The 18,211-nt window shown below is 39.9% G+C and overlaps 1 protein-coding gene across 8 annotated transcripts in view; it reads right to left on the bottom strand.

Moving 5' to 3' along the window:
• LOC117359891 (cytochrome c oxidase assembly protein COX15 homolog) overlaps window positions 1-18,211 on the bottom strand; it is a 73,031-nt gene that overhangs the window by 38,767 nt on the left and 16,053 nt on the right. For all 8 annotated transcript variants that reach the window (XM_033943321.1, XM_033943316.1, XM_033943318.1 and 5 more), the window contains one exon: window positions 8,415-8,537. In XM_033943321.1, coding sequence (XP_033799212.1) covers window positions 8,415-8,537 — 123 coding nt within the window. The remainder of the gene's footprint in view (window positions 1-8,414; window positions 8,538-18,211) is intronic.

Genomic DNA, 18,211 nt, shown 5'->3' with positions numbered 1-18,211 from the left:
CAAATTGATTTCCAAAATATTAATATGAATGGACAATAGAATAAAAGATGATCTAATGTCCCTGCTTCAAGATGACAATGCCAGCATCTATTAGACTTAGAGCTATCTATTCTATGTAAACGTGTAGGGGTCCATAAAGCTCTATGTAAAATAAAAAACCAAGTTTGTCTCATAGAAGCTGACAATGTACATCTTAACCTCCAAGACCAAAGTCGTGGCCATTGAGATGCATTAATCTGATGCTTAATCTCAATGCTCCAAATATCTCTAAGACCATTTTTTTTCTTTTTATGTACAAATCCAGATATTAATTTATACCACATTGCGGCCTGGTGACCCATGGAATCTATCTGAAAACATAAGAATTCCATACTATGATAGTTATTAAGATTTTTCCATTCAGGGAACCCTACCTGAATGGCCTGCTTCAATTGCATCCAGCTGAAATATTGTGATTTATTCAAACCGAATTTATTTTGCAATTGTGAAAACTCAAGCAGTTTACCTTTATTCATTACATCCTCTAAAATACGAATTCCAGCGATCATCCAATGTTTCCAGATAATTTTAAAACCGCCAACTTTGATCTTTGGATTAAGCCATATTATTTGAGTTGTTGATTTAATTATTGGAATAGGAGTTAGATTACTTATATATCTTATATTTTGTGATCCTTATATAACCTTGGCATTTGAATACTGATAACATGACTCAGACGTAAGGGAAACATTAGTCTCCATTCTAATGAAATAGAGAATGCTGGGTCATTAATGGATTTTGTCAAATACAACATGTGATGTGCCAATCTAGTATTATGAGATGAATGTCTTTGAGCAACGAAACCAGTCTGATGCATATCTATAATGAAAGGGAGAGCTTTAGCCAATCTTAATGCTAATGCCTTAGTTAAAATTTTTCCATCCACATTTATTAAAGAAATAGGTCTATAATTTGAAACCAAAGTGGGATCTTTATTTGGCTTAGGTAAAACTATAGTTATTGATTCAGCCATAGTACCTGTAATACAACCTTTATTTAGTTGTGTCTGATACAATTTTAATAAATAGGGCATTATAGTGTTTTGAAATGATTTATAAAACTCCACTGTATATCCATCTCCACCTGGAGCGGATCCAACCCTAAGGGATTTCAAAGCTGTATCTAACTCTTTTAAGGATATTGGCTCTTCTAAACTTCGTTTTATATGTTCAGGAATCTTTGGTCCCTCTATTAACTTTAAGAAATCTAAACCATCCTTTTCCTTTTTCGAATAAGGCTCAGAAGAATACAAATTTTTTTTTTTTTTTTTTTAATTCTTTATTTATCGTTTTAAAATTCTTAACAAAATCAACATTTTGTACAGAAAGATTGTTAGATCAAACACAAAATTATAAGAAAATCATTTACATGATGTAGATAGAAAAAGTTCTAGTCGGACAATCTCAAGTCCTCTATAATATGATCCAAGATTGTTTATGGGTGAACTTTAGGAAATCAATTTATAATTCTATACAAAGGAAACAGTATCTTGTGCCTGGCTTGAGGAATTATTCTAATATCAAATCCAATTAGTTTACTATTGCGTTGTTATTACTGTAGTAGTTGTTGTTCCTTCTTTTTCCAGACGTTTCAGTGTCAGAAAGGCTGTAAGTTGAGATGGTTCAAAAAAGACATACTTATTATCTCGATACCTTATTATACATTTACATGGGAAACGTAAAAAGAAAATACCACCCAGCTGTGTAATAATAATAATAATAACTTTATTCTTATATACCGCCAACAATCTTGTGACTTCTAGGCGGTTTACAGTAAAGAGAAATTGTACAGACGGCGACTTAACAGAATATTGCAGTGTACATTTGATAGTAACAGCATTAATGATAATAACAACAGTTTATGTACTGTAGGGTCGTGAAGTACCTTGCGGTTTGCACAGGGTTGGAAGTTAGTGATTGGGGTTAACAGTTTACAAGAACAGATTTGGGGAGTGATTACGAAGGGGGTTATTGTCCTTGTTCGTTGCCTAGGTATTTTGTGAACAGGTATGTTTTCAGGTGTTTCCTGAATTCTCCATAGTTGTTTGTGTGTGTAATTAGTTTATCTAAGTCTTTGCCCCATAAGGCTGCTTGATAGGATAGAAGTTGTTGATGGTATCTCTTATATTTGCATCCTCTGGCTGGTGGGGAGACAAATTTCAGGTGTATTCTTCTCTCATGTGTGTTGGTTGGGTATGAGAAGAGGTCTGTTATGTATTTAGGGGCTAGACCTGATAGTACTTTGAAGCATAGACATCCCAGCTTGAACTTCGTACGTGCCTCCATTGGTAGCCAGTGCAGGAGTCGGTAGGAAGGGGTTATATGATCGGACTTCTTCAGCCCGAAAATCAGCCTGACTGCTGCATTTTGTATCAGTTGTAGTCTCTGCATTTTGCTTCTGGAAAATTGCCAGGTGGGTGATGTTACAATAATCAAGGTGGCTTAATATTAGGGATTGTACCAGTATTCTGAATGCTGAAGCGTCGAAGTATGCTCTTATGGACCTAAGTTTCCAGAGAGTGAAGAACCCTTTTTTGACTAGGGAGTCCACATGGTTTTTCATAGTTAGACCTTGGTCTAGTATTACCCCCAGAACCTTCATTGTTGGTTGAATGGGGTAGTTAAGATTGTTTATGCGTAGTGATTTTGTCGTGATATTTGAGAGTGGCGAGGCTATAAAGAATTTATCTGAATTGAGTTTCAGTTTAAATTCTGAGGTCCATTGTTCCATCAGGTTTAGTGCTTGTGTTGCTGTGGGGGTGATTTCGGAGGGAGACGTATTGAATGGGATAATGATTGTGAAGTCATCCGTGTAGCTGAATACTTTTATACCCTGTTGGGCCAGCTGCATGCCTAGTGAAGATATATAGACGTTGAAGAGTAGTGGGGATAGAGGGGACCCCTGTGGAACGCCTGATGGGTTTCTCCATGTTTTAGAGAGGCTGCAGTTGAAGCGTACTTGATAGGTGCGGGATGTGAGGAATCCTCGGAACCAGTCAAGTACTTCACCTCCGATGCCGATTGCGTCTAGACATTGTAGCAATTTTTTGTGATCCACCAGGTCAAAGGCCGAGCTCATGTCAAATTGCATGATTAAGGCATTATGTCCCTTGCTGAGTAAGTTGCGTGAGTATTCTAGGGTTGCTGCGATCACCGTCTCTGTGCTAAACAGAGGTCTGAAGCCAGACTGGGTTTCATGTAATAGCGAGAACTGATCAAGGTAGTCCATCAATTGGGTGTGTACTAAACCTTCCATTATTTTTATGAAGAATAGAATGGATGCTACCGGTCTATAGTTAGTTACTGATGATAGGGATTGTTTATGATTTTTTGGAATTGGGGTGATTATAATGTGACCCCTATGTAACTCCTGCTTTCATCAAAAGAAACTGCCGCCTACGATTCTGAGTTTCTCTACTAACATCTGGAAACATTTGAATTTTCAAACCCAAAAATTCTTTATTCTTGTTTCTAAAGAACATTTTCAAAATCCAATCCTTGTCCGGCAACAGTGCCACAGATAGTAAGAGAGTTGCTGGTTTAACCAAATCTTTATCTGAGGTTTCCAGTATTACTGTCAAATCTTGTTGAAGGTCTTGTATTTCCTGTTTCTTATCCTCCGAGTGTTGATCCCCTTCTTTAATAGGCAAATAATATACTCGAGTGAGAGGAGGCAATGATTCCTCAGGAATATTGAATATCTCCATAAAGTACCTTTTTATCATCTCTCTCGGGTTTATAGATATGATTTTAGGAAAATTCAACAGTCGTAGGTTACTAGTCCGATAGTTATTTTCCATAGTTTCCAATTTTCTTCTAATAATTTGATTATCTTTTATTATTGTGGATTGAACTTGTTTGATCGTTTTCACTTCGTTTTCAATTTCTACCACTTTTTCTTTAACATTAGAAATTTCCTGTTTATTTTCTTCTATTGTCTGTTTTAGAATTTTTGTATTCTTTTCACCTTCCTTAATTTGTTTAGTTAGTGAGTCTCCCAGTTTGGAAACTAAGTCCCAAATTGAATCAAGAGTCACGTCAGCTGGTTTTTCATATTTAAAGAAAGTCTCATGTAAAGTTTGAGAAGGCTCACCTTGACTGCCTTCTGTCTGTTGGTCTGGATTTTCTACTCCTTCTACTCTATCCGCTGGAGGTATCTCTGGGCTTAACAAAGCCATAGAGACTTCACCTTGCTGGCTCCCCGGTGTTACAGCCTCAGGGTCAGAGAGTGCTGCAGCTTCTAGCCCACTCCTTTCCCATGGGGAACTCGCACTCAGCGGTGGGGGAGGTGGATTCCTTTGGTCGGGGCTCAGCGTGGTATCCAGCCCCAGGACTTCCGGTCCGGCGTCACTCCATGCCGCAGAGTCCAGCGGGCGATTCCCCGACACCACTGACTCCCTCTGGATACGCTGAAGAAAATGCTCAATCGAAGCAAGAGGGGGGTGTTCAAGACACCGCGAGGCAGCAGCGGCGCTCTTCCCCCGTCTCTTCGGCATCGCGACCGACGAAAATCTAGTCGCTACTGTAATGAAAAGCGGATATACCCTCAGCGTCTCATCAGACACCGGTACAAATAGCCATCTTGGATCAAATACAAATCTTTATAAAATTTTAAAAACTGTTTTATAATGGGATCAATTTGAGATAACATTTCACCATTCTCATTTTGAATAGCAATTATTTTTGTTTTGTTTTTTTTTTTTGCTTTAAGATAATTTGCTAGCATTCTTCCCGCCTTATTCGAATTTCCATAATACAAAGCTTGCTGTACAAATAAATCTTTTCTAATAATTTTTGAAGAAATCTCATTATATTTATCTTTAGCTTTTAAAAGTTCTTGTGTCAAATAATCCCATTTTTCAATTAATTTTGATTCTAGAGACTTCACCACTTTTTCCAATTCTGTAAATTGCTTTTTTTCCTTTTTTATTTGCAAAGCTGAATGAGAAATAATTTGTCCTCTAATGTATGCTTTAAAAGCATCCCACAAAGTCTCTATTGAAATTTCTTCTGTATCATTAATTTGAAAATAATCTTTCATTTTTTCCAAAAGATTTTCACAAAAGTCAGTATCTGTAAGCAATGTATTATTTAATCTCCATATAGGTCTATTTCCATTCTGATCTATTATTTTAATTTCAATCCACACTCCAGCATGATCAGATAGTATAATTGGATCAATGACAGCCTGTGTGACTTGATGTACTAATTGATTAGAAACAAAAATGTAATCTATTCTAGAAAAAGAATTATGAACCTGTGAACAAAATGAAAATTCCCGACCATCAAAATGAAGAATACGCCAAATATCTTTTAAATCACAAGATTGTATCAAATTATCAAGGCCTAATGATTTTATAAATCTTCTCGGACTTTTATCCATCAGTGGATCCATCACAGCATTGAAATCCCCTGCTACTACTAGATTTGAAGTAGCAAGTGGAAGAATCAATTGTTGCAGTTTTAAAAAATTCATTTTGATTCGAATTAGGGGCATATATATTGAAGAGCGTCATGGTGGTATTTCCCATGTCCATTTCCACATATACCCACCTTCCAAGAGGATCAGCTGCCTTAAACTTAAATGAAGCAGAACATTTTTTATTTATTAGTATAGCAACACCAGCTTTTTTCCCTATTGCCGAAGAAAAATAACATTGTTTGACCCAATCATCTTTTAGCTTTATAGATTCAGTATTTGACAGATGGGTCTCTTGTATGCAGCATATATCAGCGTTTTGTCTTTTTAAAAATAATAATGCCTTTTTTCTTTTAATCGGATGATTGAGACCATTAACGTTTAAAGATATTATCTTAAGACCCATTATGCATTAATATAATTTGTAACATATCACCCCAATCTTCAGTATTCTTTATAAACTCTTTTTCCCCACATATAAGATAAACCAAAGAATTACCTATTTTATACAAACCCTTAAAATTTAATACCCCCCCACTTCCTCCCTCCCCACCCCATACATATACGAATACTTGGAAACGCAAAATTAGATCAGGTTTGACATCACTCCTTACAAGCTAAAAAGAAAATATTTAAATTATCCCAAGCTCCATAATAATAATATTACTATTAAAATTTAACAATTTATATATCTTTACTTTCTTATTTATATGGATACTTTCATCTATTCCAAGTTTGTTATGTTAAGTTGAATTAAATGTATATTGAAATATTTTGAATTTATAAAATTCTTATCCAGGATAAGTTTACTAAAAATCATTAAGCAAACACTCTATCTTCCATATCTATACTCATTCTTCACATTCATTACTTTTTCTATTCCATAAAATCCATTCATCCAAAATTAGAAGGTAAAAATTATAATAAAATTAAAATCTATCATAACCCATTCTCTTTCTCATTCTTTTTCATATTTTAATCATTCAATTGAAATCTTTAGTGAGTTCTATGCATAAACTTTCCTCTATATCCTGTGGAGAACTGTATCTTAAAAAGAATGGATATCAGCATATATCTGAATCATAAAACCTAATTATCCTATAAAGATATTATTCCTTCCTATACAAGACAATTTATTTCATTCTATATAATATATCTTATGTTTAATAGTTCTCCAGTTCGTTTAGTCCCGCTGGTATGAACGCCTTTTTTTTTTTTTAAACTTCCTCTTCAAGATCCCTCTTCTTCCTCCGTAGACGTGATGATGTGAGAATAACCAATCCTCTTCACTTCCGGTGCAGTTCATTGGTTAAATAAAGGTTTCCTCCCAGTGTATATTTCTTCGCGTGTTTTTTAGCAGTGACAAAGCGATCACCATACTTCGGGCATATCCGTGTCGCTGAGGGAACATTTGGCAGGAAAATAGCTATTCTATATTCCTCTCAGTCTACCAGAAATCCGACGCAATCAATCAATTCCCAGAGTCGTGCAATGTCACCGACTGGAAGCCAACACTCCGCTCTCTCCACGCGTCACTCATTCATCTACGTCTATACTGAGTCAAGTTCCATGCTCGTGACAACGATCTTCCCCATTTTTAAAAATAAGTTGAAAAATTCCATATATTCGAAGCAGTTAATTCAAACTGTTTTTTTTTTCCAAGAGTATATTTGCGGTAACGATTTAAAATAAAATGAAATAAACACAATCATTTGATATAAGTTCAGTCTTGATAAACTTACTCAGCGTTTTATTTAAGAAGTCATTGGTTGTTCACATTGCTCTAGGTATTCTGCTAATTTCTTGTGATCATGCAGTTCTTAAACTTCTTATTATTGATTTTCCTAAAGTATTAAAAATAGTGTGATGATTAGAGGCAATAGACAGACATCAATCTGTTCGGGTTCGTCCAGAGGTCTTGACATTTAATGATCTCTGAGCACAACAAAAAAATTTGGTAATTAAGTTATAATCATCTTTCAGCATGGGCCACTTCTAGTTTTTGTTTTTTCAAAGATTGTAGGGAGGCATGTTATATATAAAAGGGAAAGAATACAGTAAGTGGATGATTTTTAGGGAGTGGTACGCTAATTAGATGATGATTCTGTAGGTGGAGGGGGGAGGGGAGGGGCATTATATGTAAACTGGGGATGACTACTGTTGTAAAGCAAGCTTGTGATAAGTAGTATACAAGTTGACAATAAAAAGTTAAAAAACATTAAGTACAGGAAGACGCAAAATAAGGGCAAATGTTTGACGCACTGAAGATACTTCTCCCACAGAACCAAAGACAGCTTCTCAGCTCCATGAAAAACCAAGAACTGATGGTCCCACAAATCGTCTGGCAGGAAGGCACCAGCATGCATGCGGTATGAGAACTGCCAAAAAATTTAAAGTGACAGTGCACTTGTAGCGTCTGTACTGGGTTCGGTGAAATATGTCACCCACATATGAGAATATAATGCCTACTTGTCCTTGAAGAACGAAATCTTAATTGAATAAATTGTCCAGTTTAAAAACATGATTACAGAAAATCAAACAGTCCCAGAGCAAAACAAGAAATCAAATTTTATGTAAACACCTCTGTTTTGCTACTTGGGCAAACTAGCCCATAGATTTTCATCTGGTCCGAGTTGTGCAACATATATCACTTTAACCTAGACCTGACATCCATAAGCTAAAGCAAAGTAATTGTTATGCCTCAGGCCTCTGTTCAAAATGTACAGACTTCCGCTCATTCCTTCACACCCCACACACCCCTTCAGTCCAAAGTTCTAGGAGACTTTCCTTCCCCAGATAAGATTCATTGGTCCCCTCCTACCCGACCAAGATCCCAAAACTTTGCCCAGCCCCTGCTCTGAAAGGGCCAATATCTGCATATACACGGTTACATTTATAAATCAATAGTGCTTGAACATGGAAGATAGCTTTTCTTTTGTCTAATTTTAAATACTTACATTTTAAATTCTGGGAACTGTTGATACTTTTTGAATTCTTCCTCCCATTCATTTTCGGTTGTAGGAGGCTTCATCTCTTTCACTAAGTGCCAGTCTACCATGGAAAGCCCAGATTCAGTCAGCCTGCAGTAAGACCAGAGAAAATCCCAATATCAGATCACTGCTGACAGCTACAAAATTTAAGAATTGACCACGATATCAGTCTTCAGCTATTCAATAGACACCCTAGGTTCACTGACAAAATTTAAGAATTGACCACGATATCAGTCTTCAGCTATTCAATAGACACCCTAGGTTCACCCTAGCTTTCTAGTTCCCATGACCCACATATACTTTTAGTACTATACAGTACACTATGAATCAGTACAAAATATACACAGGAGTCCATACTTCAGCTCTCAATTTCTACTGACCACAAATCTGAAGGGTGTCATTAAGATCTTGAACTGTTCCCCTTCTGCAGTGGAGAACAGCTCCCTCTTTAGTTGGTACCAAAACAATTGAACTTCACTGAAACAGAAGAAAAGAGAAAGAGAAAACGGGGGAGCTTCTCCAGCAACAAACATTCTGTTTTGCTCTGAAACGTATGATTCACCACTGAGGATATGGTAGGATGTCAAAGTCCCAAATTTGTTGGGAATGTCTAGATTCATATGAATCAAGAACGATCTCTTAATTTTCCTTATATTTTGTTAGCTTGCAAGTAGCATTGCTCCCCATTGTTGTGGACTTGAAAAGGATTTTTTTGTGTTTGTATATTACTTTTAATTTGTTGTTAGAAACCTTTTTTTCCTTGGTATCATTTGACATTGTTAACTATTAAAATTGATAAATAAAAAGAAAGAAAGAAAAGAACAAAGATCAATAAACAGTTAATAATGCAACACTGAACAACAAATCACACACTTGAATAGCTAGGAACCAACCTGCTAAGTGCAATTAGTAGGGGCTAGAGATTCCCCAAAAGGAAAAGTGAGCCCTCTGATCCTGTAAGTGATGTCTCAGCTGAATCTCAAATACAGTAGAAGATGTCCCAAGATGGACACTGGCAACGTTAGAGGCAGAAATCAGGCAAATCAAAAGTTCATGCAGAAACAAGATTATCGAGGTAAGAAGCCAATCTTTCATTCTGTTACATATACACAGGAGCCCATTCTTTAGCTGACATATCAAAGCAGTGCCAAACATCTAGGGAGGGACAGATGAGCCTGCCCTCAGAACCAAGGACCTGAAAGCAACATCCTCTCATAAAAGTATGAAGAGTAGCCCAAGTAGCTGCTCTACAGATTTCAGCAGGCGAGACAGCCCAGTACTCTGCACAGGAAGCCACTACACCTCATCGAATGTGCTACAATAGAGATAGGCCATTTCCCTGCAGGCAATGTAGGAAGAAGACATTGCCATGCAAATCCACCTGGCAATGGAAGCCTTGGTGGCTGGCTTGCCACAAGTCGAGTGGCTGGAAAACAGCGATCATAATATGATCAAGTTCAAGGTTGAGGTAGGAATACCGAAAGAGAACCATAGCGACAACTTTTAACTTCAGGAAAGTAAACTACGAAGCAATGAGGGAAATGGTAAGTAAAAAACTTAGGAACACTTCCAAAAAAATGGCAAACGGTAGAACATGACTGGTCTTTTTTCAAGGACAAGGTGAGCGAGGCGCAAAATCTGTATATCCCCAGATTCAGAAAGGGGTGCAAAAAGAGTCAAACAAAAGACCCGGCGTGGATAACTAAAATAGTGAAGGAAGCGATAGGCAATAAAAAAAAATTCATTCAGGAAATGGAAAAAGGACAAAATTGAGGGGAACTGGAAAGAGCACAGGAAGTATCAAAAAGAATGTCACCGTGTGGTTCGAAAAACCAAAGAGGGTATGAAGAGAACCTAGCCAGGGAAGCACGAAATTTCAAACCGTTCTTTAGATATGTTAAAGGGAAGCAGCCGGCTAGGGAGGAGATGGGGCCGCTGGACGACAGATAGGAAGGGAGTGGTGAAGGAAGAGAAAGAAGTGGAAGAAAGACTTAACATGTTCTTTTCATTTGTATTTACAAATGAAGACACAACTAACATACCGGAACCTGAGAAAATCTTCAATGGAGATCAAGCAGAAAAATTAACATCCATGGAAGTGAGCCTTGAAGACTTACACAGGCAGATAGAAAAATTAAAAACTGACAAATCCCCGGGTCCGGATGGAATCCATCCAAGGGTTCTGAAGGAACTAAAGGAGGAAATAGTGGAACTACTGCAGCAAATTTGCAATCTATCCCTGAAAACAGGCGTGATCCCGGACGATTGGAAGATAGCTAACGTTACACCCATCTTTGAAAAGGATCAAGAGATGACCCGGGAAACTACAGACTGGTGAGTCTGATCTCGGTTCTGGGGAAAATGGCAGAAGCACTAATAAAAGAAAACATCGATGAACATTTTGAAAGAAACGAACTTCTGATAACCAGCCAACATGGTTTCTACAAGGGGAGATCGTACCTAACGAACTTATTGCACTTCTTCGAAGGAATTAACAAACGGATGGACAGAGGAGACCCTATAGACATTATATATCTAGATTTCCAAAAAGCCTTTGACAAGGTACCCCATGAACGCCTAAGTTCTAGTTAAAAAGGTCCGTACCGGGGCTCCGTCGGTGACGTCACCCATGCGTTAAGAATATGCTGCCTGCTTGTCCTGGGATAAACTGAAGAACCATGGGGTGGAAGGAGACGTACATAGATGGATCAGAAACTGGTTGGCGGTAGGAAACAGAAGGTAGGAGTAAAGGGCCACTACTCGGACTGGAGGAGGGTCACGAGTGGTGTTCTGCAGGGCTCGGTGCTCGGGCCTCTGCTATTTAATATATTCATAAATGATCTAGAAACAGGGACGAAGTGTGAGATAATAAAATTTGCGGACAACACCAAACTATTTAGTGGAGCTCGGACTAAAGAGGACTGCGAAGAATTGCAAAGGGACTTGAACAAACTAGGGGAATGGGCGACGAGATGGCAGATGAAGTTCAACGTTGAGAAATGTAAAGTATTACACATGTGAAGCAGAAACCCGAGGTACAACTATATGATGGGAGGGATGTTATTGAATGAGAGTACCCAAGAAAGGGACTTGGGGGTAATGGTGGACATGACAAAGAATGGCCACCAAAATGGTCTCGGGACTCAAAGACCTCCCGTATGAAGAAAGGCTGAATAAATTGCAGCTATATTCACTTGAAGAACGTAGAGAGAGAGGAGACATGATAGAGACGTTTAAATATATCACCGGCCGTATTGAGGTGGAAGATGATATCTTCTTTTTTAAAGGCCCCTCTGCCACAAGAGGCCATCCGCTGAAAATCAGGGGTGGGAAATTTCATGGCGACACCAGGAAGTTCTTCTTCACCGAAAGGGTGGTCGATCGTTGGAATGAACTTCCACCTCAGGTGATTCAGGCCAGCAGCGTGAAGGATTTTAAAAGGAAATGGGATACACATGTGGGATCTCTAGGGGGGTAAATTCAAGGGGGTAGGGTTGTTGGAGTGGGCAGACTTGATGGGCTGTGGCCCTTTTCTGCCGTCATCTTCTATGTTTCTATGACAATGAAGCCAACGGCATAGTGCGCAGCGGCCGCTAAGAGAGCGAATAGAATGCTAGGTATAATCAAGAAGAGTATTACTACCAGAACAAAAGAAGTTATCTTGCCGTTGTAGGGTGATGGTGCGTCCGCATATGGAGTACTGCATCAAATATTGGTCGCCGTACCTTAAGAAGGATATGGCGTTACTCGAGAAGGTTCAGAGGAGAGCGACACGTCTGATAAAAGGTATGGAAAACCTTTCATATGCTGAGAGATTGGAGAAACTGGGACTCTTTTCCCTGGAGAAGAGGAGACTTAGAGGGGATATGATAAGACTTACAAGATCATGAAGGGCATAGAGAGAGTAGAGAGGGACAGATTCTTCAAAGTTTCAAAAAATAAGAACAAGAGGGCAATTGGAAAAGTTGAAAGGGGACAGATTCAAAATAAATGCTAGGAAGTTCTTCTTTACCCAACGTGTGGTGGACACCTGGAATGCGCTTCCAGAGGACGTAATAGGACAGAGTACAGTACTGGGGTTCAAGAAAGAATTGGACAATTTCCTGCTAGAAAAGGGGACAGAGGGGTATAGATCGAGGAGTACTGCACAGGGTCTTGTTGGGCTGCCACGTGAGCGGACTGCTGGGCACGATGGACCTCAGGTCTGACCTAGCGGAGGCATTGCTTATGTTCAGAAAGTCTGGAATTATTAGTCTTCTCCAGATAGATAAGCATGGCTTTGCGCACACACAGCTTCTGCAAGAGTCTGTCCTGTTTCACCAAGCCCATAGGATGAAAGGCGGCAAACAAAGCTCCTGATTGACATTGAAAGCAAACTACCTTTGGAAGAAAGTAAGGAACTGTGCACAGAGAAACACCCAATTCTATGAAATGGAGACAGGGCTCCTTACAAAAGAGGGTCTGTAATTCTGAGATTCTTCTGCCAAGATTAAGGCAAGCAAAACACTGTCTTAACCGTAAGGTCCAACAGGGAAGCTTCTGTCAGAGGCTCATAAGGAGCACAAACAGGCCCTTCAGGTCCACATTGAGGTCACAAGATGGGAACAGTCTGTATAACAAGGGTCTCAATCTGAGAGTCCCCCTCAAAAAACAAGTGACTTCTGAGTGAGACACTAGAGCAGTGGTTCCCAACCCTGTCCTGGAGGAACACCAGGCCAATTGGGTTTTCAGGCTAATGAATATGCATGAAGCAAATTTGCATGCCTATCACTTCCATCATATGCAAATCTCTCTCATGCATATTCATTAGGGCTAGCCTGAAAACCCGATTGGCCTGGTGTTCCTCCAGGACAGGGTTGGGAATCACTGCACTAGAGAATGAAAGCCTATCTGAGTCCGAAAGCACAAGATACCAGCTACCTGCCCTTTAAGAAACCGCCTGGCCCTTTTCAAGACCGGTTTGCAGGAATGCTAGGATTACTGAAATGGGAGCCACCATAACTGGAACATATTCCAGGTCTTAGTGTAAGCAGCAACTGTCAGGTTTCTTTGCTCCAAGGAGAATCATAACCATGACCTCTAAGTAACCCTTCCAAATCAGGGCCATGAGTTCAAGAGTCATGCTGTAAAACCAAAGCATTCTGGATTTTCCATGGGAACCGGGCCTTGACCAAGGAGCCCTGGATAAACTGGCCGTTTCAGGTATCTGCCTCTCTGCAGATGCACTAGTTTCACAATACCAAAGCCTGCGGGGCCAGTCTAGAGCAACCAGAATCACAAGCCCCTGATGGCTCGCTAACCTGCGGATAATCAGACCCACCATGGCCCATGGCATAAAAACAGAGAAGCTGCTTTGTGGGCCATGACTGAACTATGGCATTTAGCCCTGCGCTTTCACATTCGACTCTTAAGACTGTAGAAGCGAACTGCCTTTGCATTCTTGGCTGTAGCCATTAGATCCATGTACAGGTTGCCCAATTCTGAACAATGAGGGAAAACGCCCTCTGGGACAGAGACCACTCCCCTAGGTCCAAAGTCTGCCTGCTGAGAAAGTCAGCCTTGGTGTTCTCTACCTCCATTTGGGCAACTGAGAGAGCTTGCAAGTGAAGTTCCACCCATTGGAACATCATCCATGTCTCCAGGCGAAGGGACACTTGAAGTTACAGCGAAATACTTTTAAAACCAATAGGAGGAAATATTTTGTCACTCAGGGAATAGTTAAGCTCTAGAACACATTGCCAGAGGTTGTGGTAAGAGTAGATATCGTAGCTGGTTTTAAGAAAGGTTTGGACAAATTCCTGGAGGAAAAGTTGATAGTCTATTATTGAGAAAGACATGGGGGAAAGCCACTGCTTGTCCTGGATCGGTAGCATGGAACGCTGATATTCCTTGGGTTTTGGCCAGGTATTAGGGACCTGGATTGGCCACCGCGAAAGTGGGCTACTGGGTTTAAGACTGTTGGTCTGATCCAGTAAGGCAATTCTGATGTTCTGATGCCTCCTCCTCTGTTCATATAAGCCACTTCAGTGGCATTGTCTGAAAATACCCCGACTACCTTCCCTGACTGGAAAGATTGCAACTCCAGCAAGGCCAACCGAATGGCTCTCAGTTCCAGAAGATTTATGGATCACTTGCTTTCCGATGGGGACCACCTACCCTGGAGATGACTATAGCAGAGAGCCCCCCCCCAGCTGATGTCAGTCATGAGGGTCACCCACACATTGATTCTGAGAGGCATACCCCTCAACAAGACCTCCCCATAAAGCCAACACAAGCTGTGCTTTGCCTCTGCAGTCCAGGGGAGCTGTATCTGCAGGATGTAGCACTGTGGAGACCACTTGGACAGGAGTTTTGCAAGCTCTCACCCAAAAACAACCTCCAGGAAGGCTGCTATCGAGCCTAGTACCTGCAGGTGATGCCAGTCTGTGGGGCTTCGAAGAGACAAGATCTCCATGATCTGCTTCCTGAGCTTCTGTTTGTGTGGCTTGGGAAGAAAAACACAGTACTATGCCGTATCAAGCTGAGCTCCCAGATATTTCAAGCACTGAGTCAGACGAAGGTGTCTCTTTTGTAAGGTGACTATCCAAGCCAGGTTCTGCATGAGGCTCACCACCTGCTGAACCATATGCTCACCGTCCTCTAGAGAGAGGGGACCCTGATAAGTTAATCATCTATTTTAAGGTGTCCTGGTCGTTTTCAACTTTTTTGTAAATCTTTAAAACTATTTTATTTGCCAAATACTTTGGAATCCAGTCATATTCATAGTTTCTGATTGTTACTGGTTTCAGTATTTTTTAGTTACTGTTAACCGAATCAAGCTCCTTTCTGGCTGAAGTCCCAGTATACAAAGCTAAGTTTTAGTTTACATGTACCTGGAAACCCATCCTGCATAGGTGGGCCGTTACAACCACCATCACCTTAGTAAAGGTGTGGGGAGCCATAGCCAACCTGAAAGGCATCACCACAAACTGGAAGGTACTCCCCGAGACAAAATGAGCAGACAAATAAAGAAATGTTTTCAGAGATTAGGAAAGCTGGCAAATTGGGCAACAGTACAATGGGTGATTTCAACTATGTGATGGAATGGTGGAGGCTGCAGAATTCATTCATCCTGTGAGTAAGAAAAGTTTTACATTACATGCTCATACATTGTGTACCCCCCAGAATGTGATCTACGTACTTGCATGTCCCTGTACCCTTATTTACATTGGACAAACCTCTCAACTAAAAATCCATTATGACAGAACACAGTCACTGCATTAATACCATAAAAAACTCTCAGATCCTCTAGTCAAGTATTGCTTGGAGTTTAAATATACATTTACTTCTTTTAAATGCCTGGTTTTGGAGCAACTGCAGGTGGGGAAGCGCCAGGGCAACATTTGAAGATATCCAAGACAGAAAGAACAATGATGGAAATTTAAATTAGATTCAGTAACCCCGGAGAGTTTAAATCATTCATAAAAGCTCTCCATTCAATGGATTGGATGATGTCATGATGTAAGACGGAGTTTTCTGCAAAGTCATCACGCTGGGTACGTTAGATCCGTTCCCTTTTAGGGAGAGCTCAGTATCTGGCCAGTTTGTAGTTGACCAGGACGCTGTGAGAAGGTTGCTCCCCTGATGATGCCACGGCGAAACGGGGGGGGGGGGGGGGGGTCTCCCGTTGGGATTTCAAATGTGGATTTTCATCAGCAAGTCAGCTAGTTCAGATAAAATGTTATTTTTGTAAGAGCTGTGAGTTTTTTGTCAATTAAGAAGTGAAGTTTCATGACGGCTCCTATAGGTGTGTAAATGTTTTTCTTGCTGACTTCCTAGGTGTGTAAAACACAGCATGAACAATATCTCTACTTTCAAATTAACTCGGGGACTTAGTATATTAATTATCTATCTTCAATGGAGTTTAAGACCTATGATGACAGTGAGCTCACTCCGATACGGCTGTGTGCTGTTTGTTAATTCCCCTGTAAAACTGAGGTCTTTTTTCTCCATTGCTTTACCAGTTGATTGGGTCCCGCTGGTTTCTTTTGCAGTAGAAGAGAGTTGCCTTTAATTATTGATATAGTGATTCTTCCAACTCTGTTCAGTGAATTGATTTGAATTACCCCAACATTAAGAACATAAGAACATAAGAATTTGCCTCCGCTGGGTCAGACCAAGGGTCCGACTGGATAAATGTTATATCAGGGAGCCCTAGGGAGGTAAAATTCCTAGACATCATAAATGGCTGCTTCTTTGATCAATTGGTCCAGGAACCGATCAGAGGGGGAGCTATTTTAGATTTGGTCCTTAATAGAATACAGTACATAGTATGGGAGGTAACTTTCTTGGGTCCATTGGGAAACAGTGATCATAACATGATCAAATTTGAGCTGATAACTGGAGTGACATTGCTAAAAAAATCTACTGTAGCAGAATTTAATTTTTGCAAGGATGACTACAATAAAATGAGGAAAATGGTTAAAAGAGTCTGTGGCAAAGGTCAGAAATGTAAACCAGGTGGGTGTTTAACAAATACCATCGTGGAAGCCCAGATCATATGTATTCCACATATTAAAAAAGGTGAAACGAAGTGAAAACGAGAGCCGGCATGATTAAAAGGAAAAGTGAAAGAGGCTATTACAGCCAACAAAACATCCTTTAAGGAATGAAAAAGGATCCTAATGAAGAAAATAAGAAAATGAGCACTGGCAAGTTAGATGCAAAGCAATGATAAAGAAAGCTAAACAAAAATATGAAGAACTTGCCAATAAGGCAAAAACTCATAGTAACAATGTTTTTAGGTACATCAAAAGCAGAAAACCTGCGAGGGAATCTACGAGGCCATTGGATGATCAAGGAGTAAAAGGTGCATACAGGGAGGGTAAAGTCATAGCAGAGAGAATGAATAAATTCTTTGATTTGGTTTTTACGGAAGATGTAAGAAATCTTCTCGAAGTGGAAATCGTTTTTCAAGGGTGATGAAGCAGCAGAATTGAAAGACATCTCGAGGAACCTGGAAGATATTCTAAGCCAAATCAACAAGTTAAAGTGTGATAAATCACCTGGACCAGATGGTATACATCCCAGGGTACTGAAAGATCTCAAAAATGAAGAAAAAATTATGTTCTTACCTGTTAATTTTCTTTCCTTTAGACGCAGCAGATGAATCCAGAGACCAATGGGATAGCACACATCTACCAGCAGGCGGAGATAGAGAAACTGATTAACAGGTAGTCCTATTGGCTGGCACTCCTCCTATATTTTCAGTATAGCTCCTTGCCCAAGCATCCATAACCATCAATAGGCATAGCATGTAAAAAACTTCTTTCCCATAACAAATTTCAAAAGGCAATAATACAGAATACAACCATCAATAATAACAAATTTTGAAAGTTGGAAAAGAAAAAACCAACAGACAATATCCAGAAAGGGTGGGGCTCTGGATTCATCTGCTGCGTCTAAAGGAAAGAAAATTAACAGGTAAGAACATAATTTTTCCTTCCTTAGCAACAGCAGCAGATGAATCCAGAGACCAATGGGATGTAGCAAAGCAATCCTCAATCTGAGTGGGAAGCAAACACCGCCTCCGCAACAACCGAAGCACTAAACGCATCTACCGCATGCGCCCCCACATCCAAGCAGTAATGCTGAGAGAAAGCACTCTCGGAAGACCAAGTAGCCACGAGACAAAACTCCTCCAAGGAAAAAACCTCTGGACCGAGTCCAAGAAGTAGCCATCGCTCAGGCGGAATGGTCATGAAGTTCTTTCGCCAACCGCTTCC

Source organism: Geotrypetes seraphini, chromosome 4, assembly GCF_902459505.1.
Source record: "Geotrypetes seraphini chromosome 4, aGeoSer1.1, whole genome shotgun sequence".
Taxonomy (NCBI): Eukaryota; Metazoa; Chordata; class Amphibia; order Gymnophiona; family Dermophiidae; genus Geotrypetes; species Geotrypetes seraphini.
The sequence above is the reverse complement of the archived record's forward strand: the minus strand, read 5'-3'. Positions and strand labels throughout refer to the sequence as shown.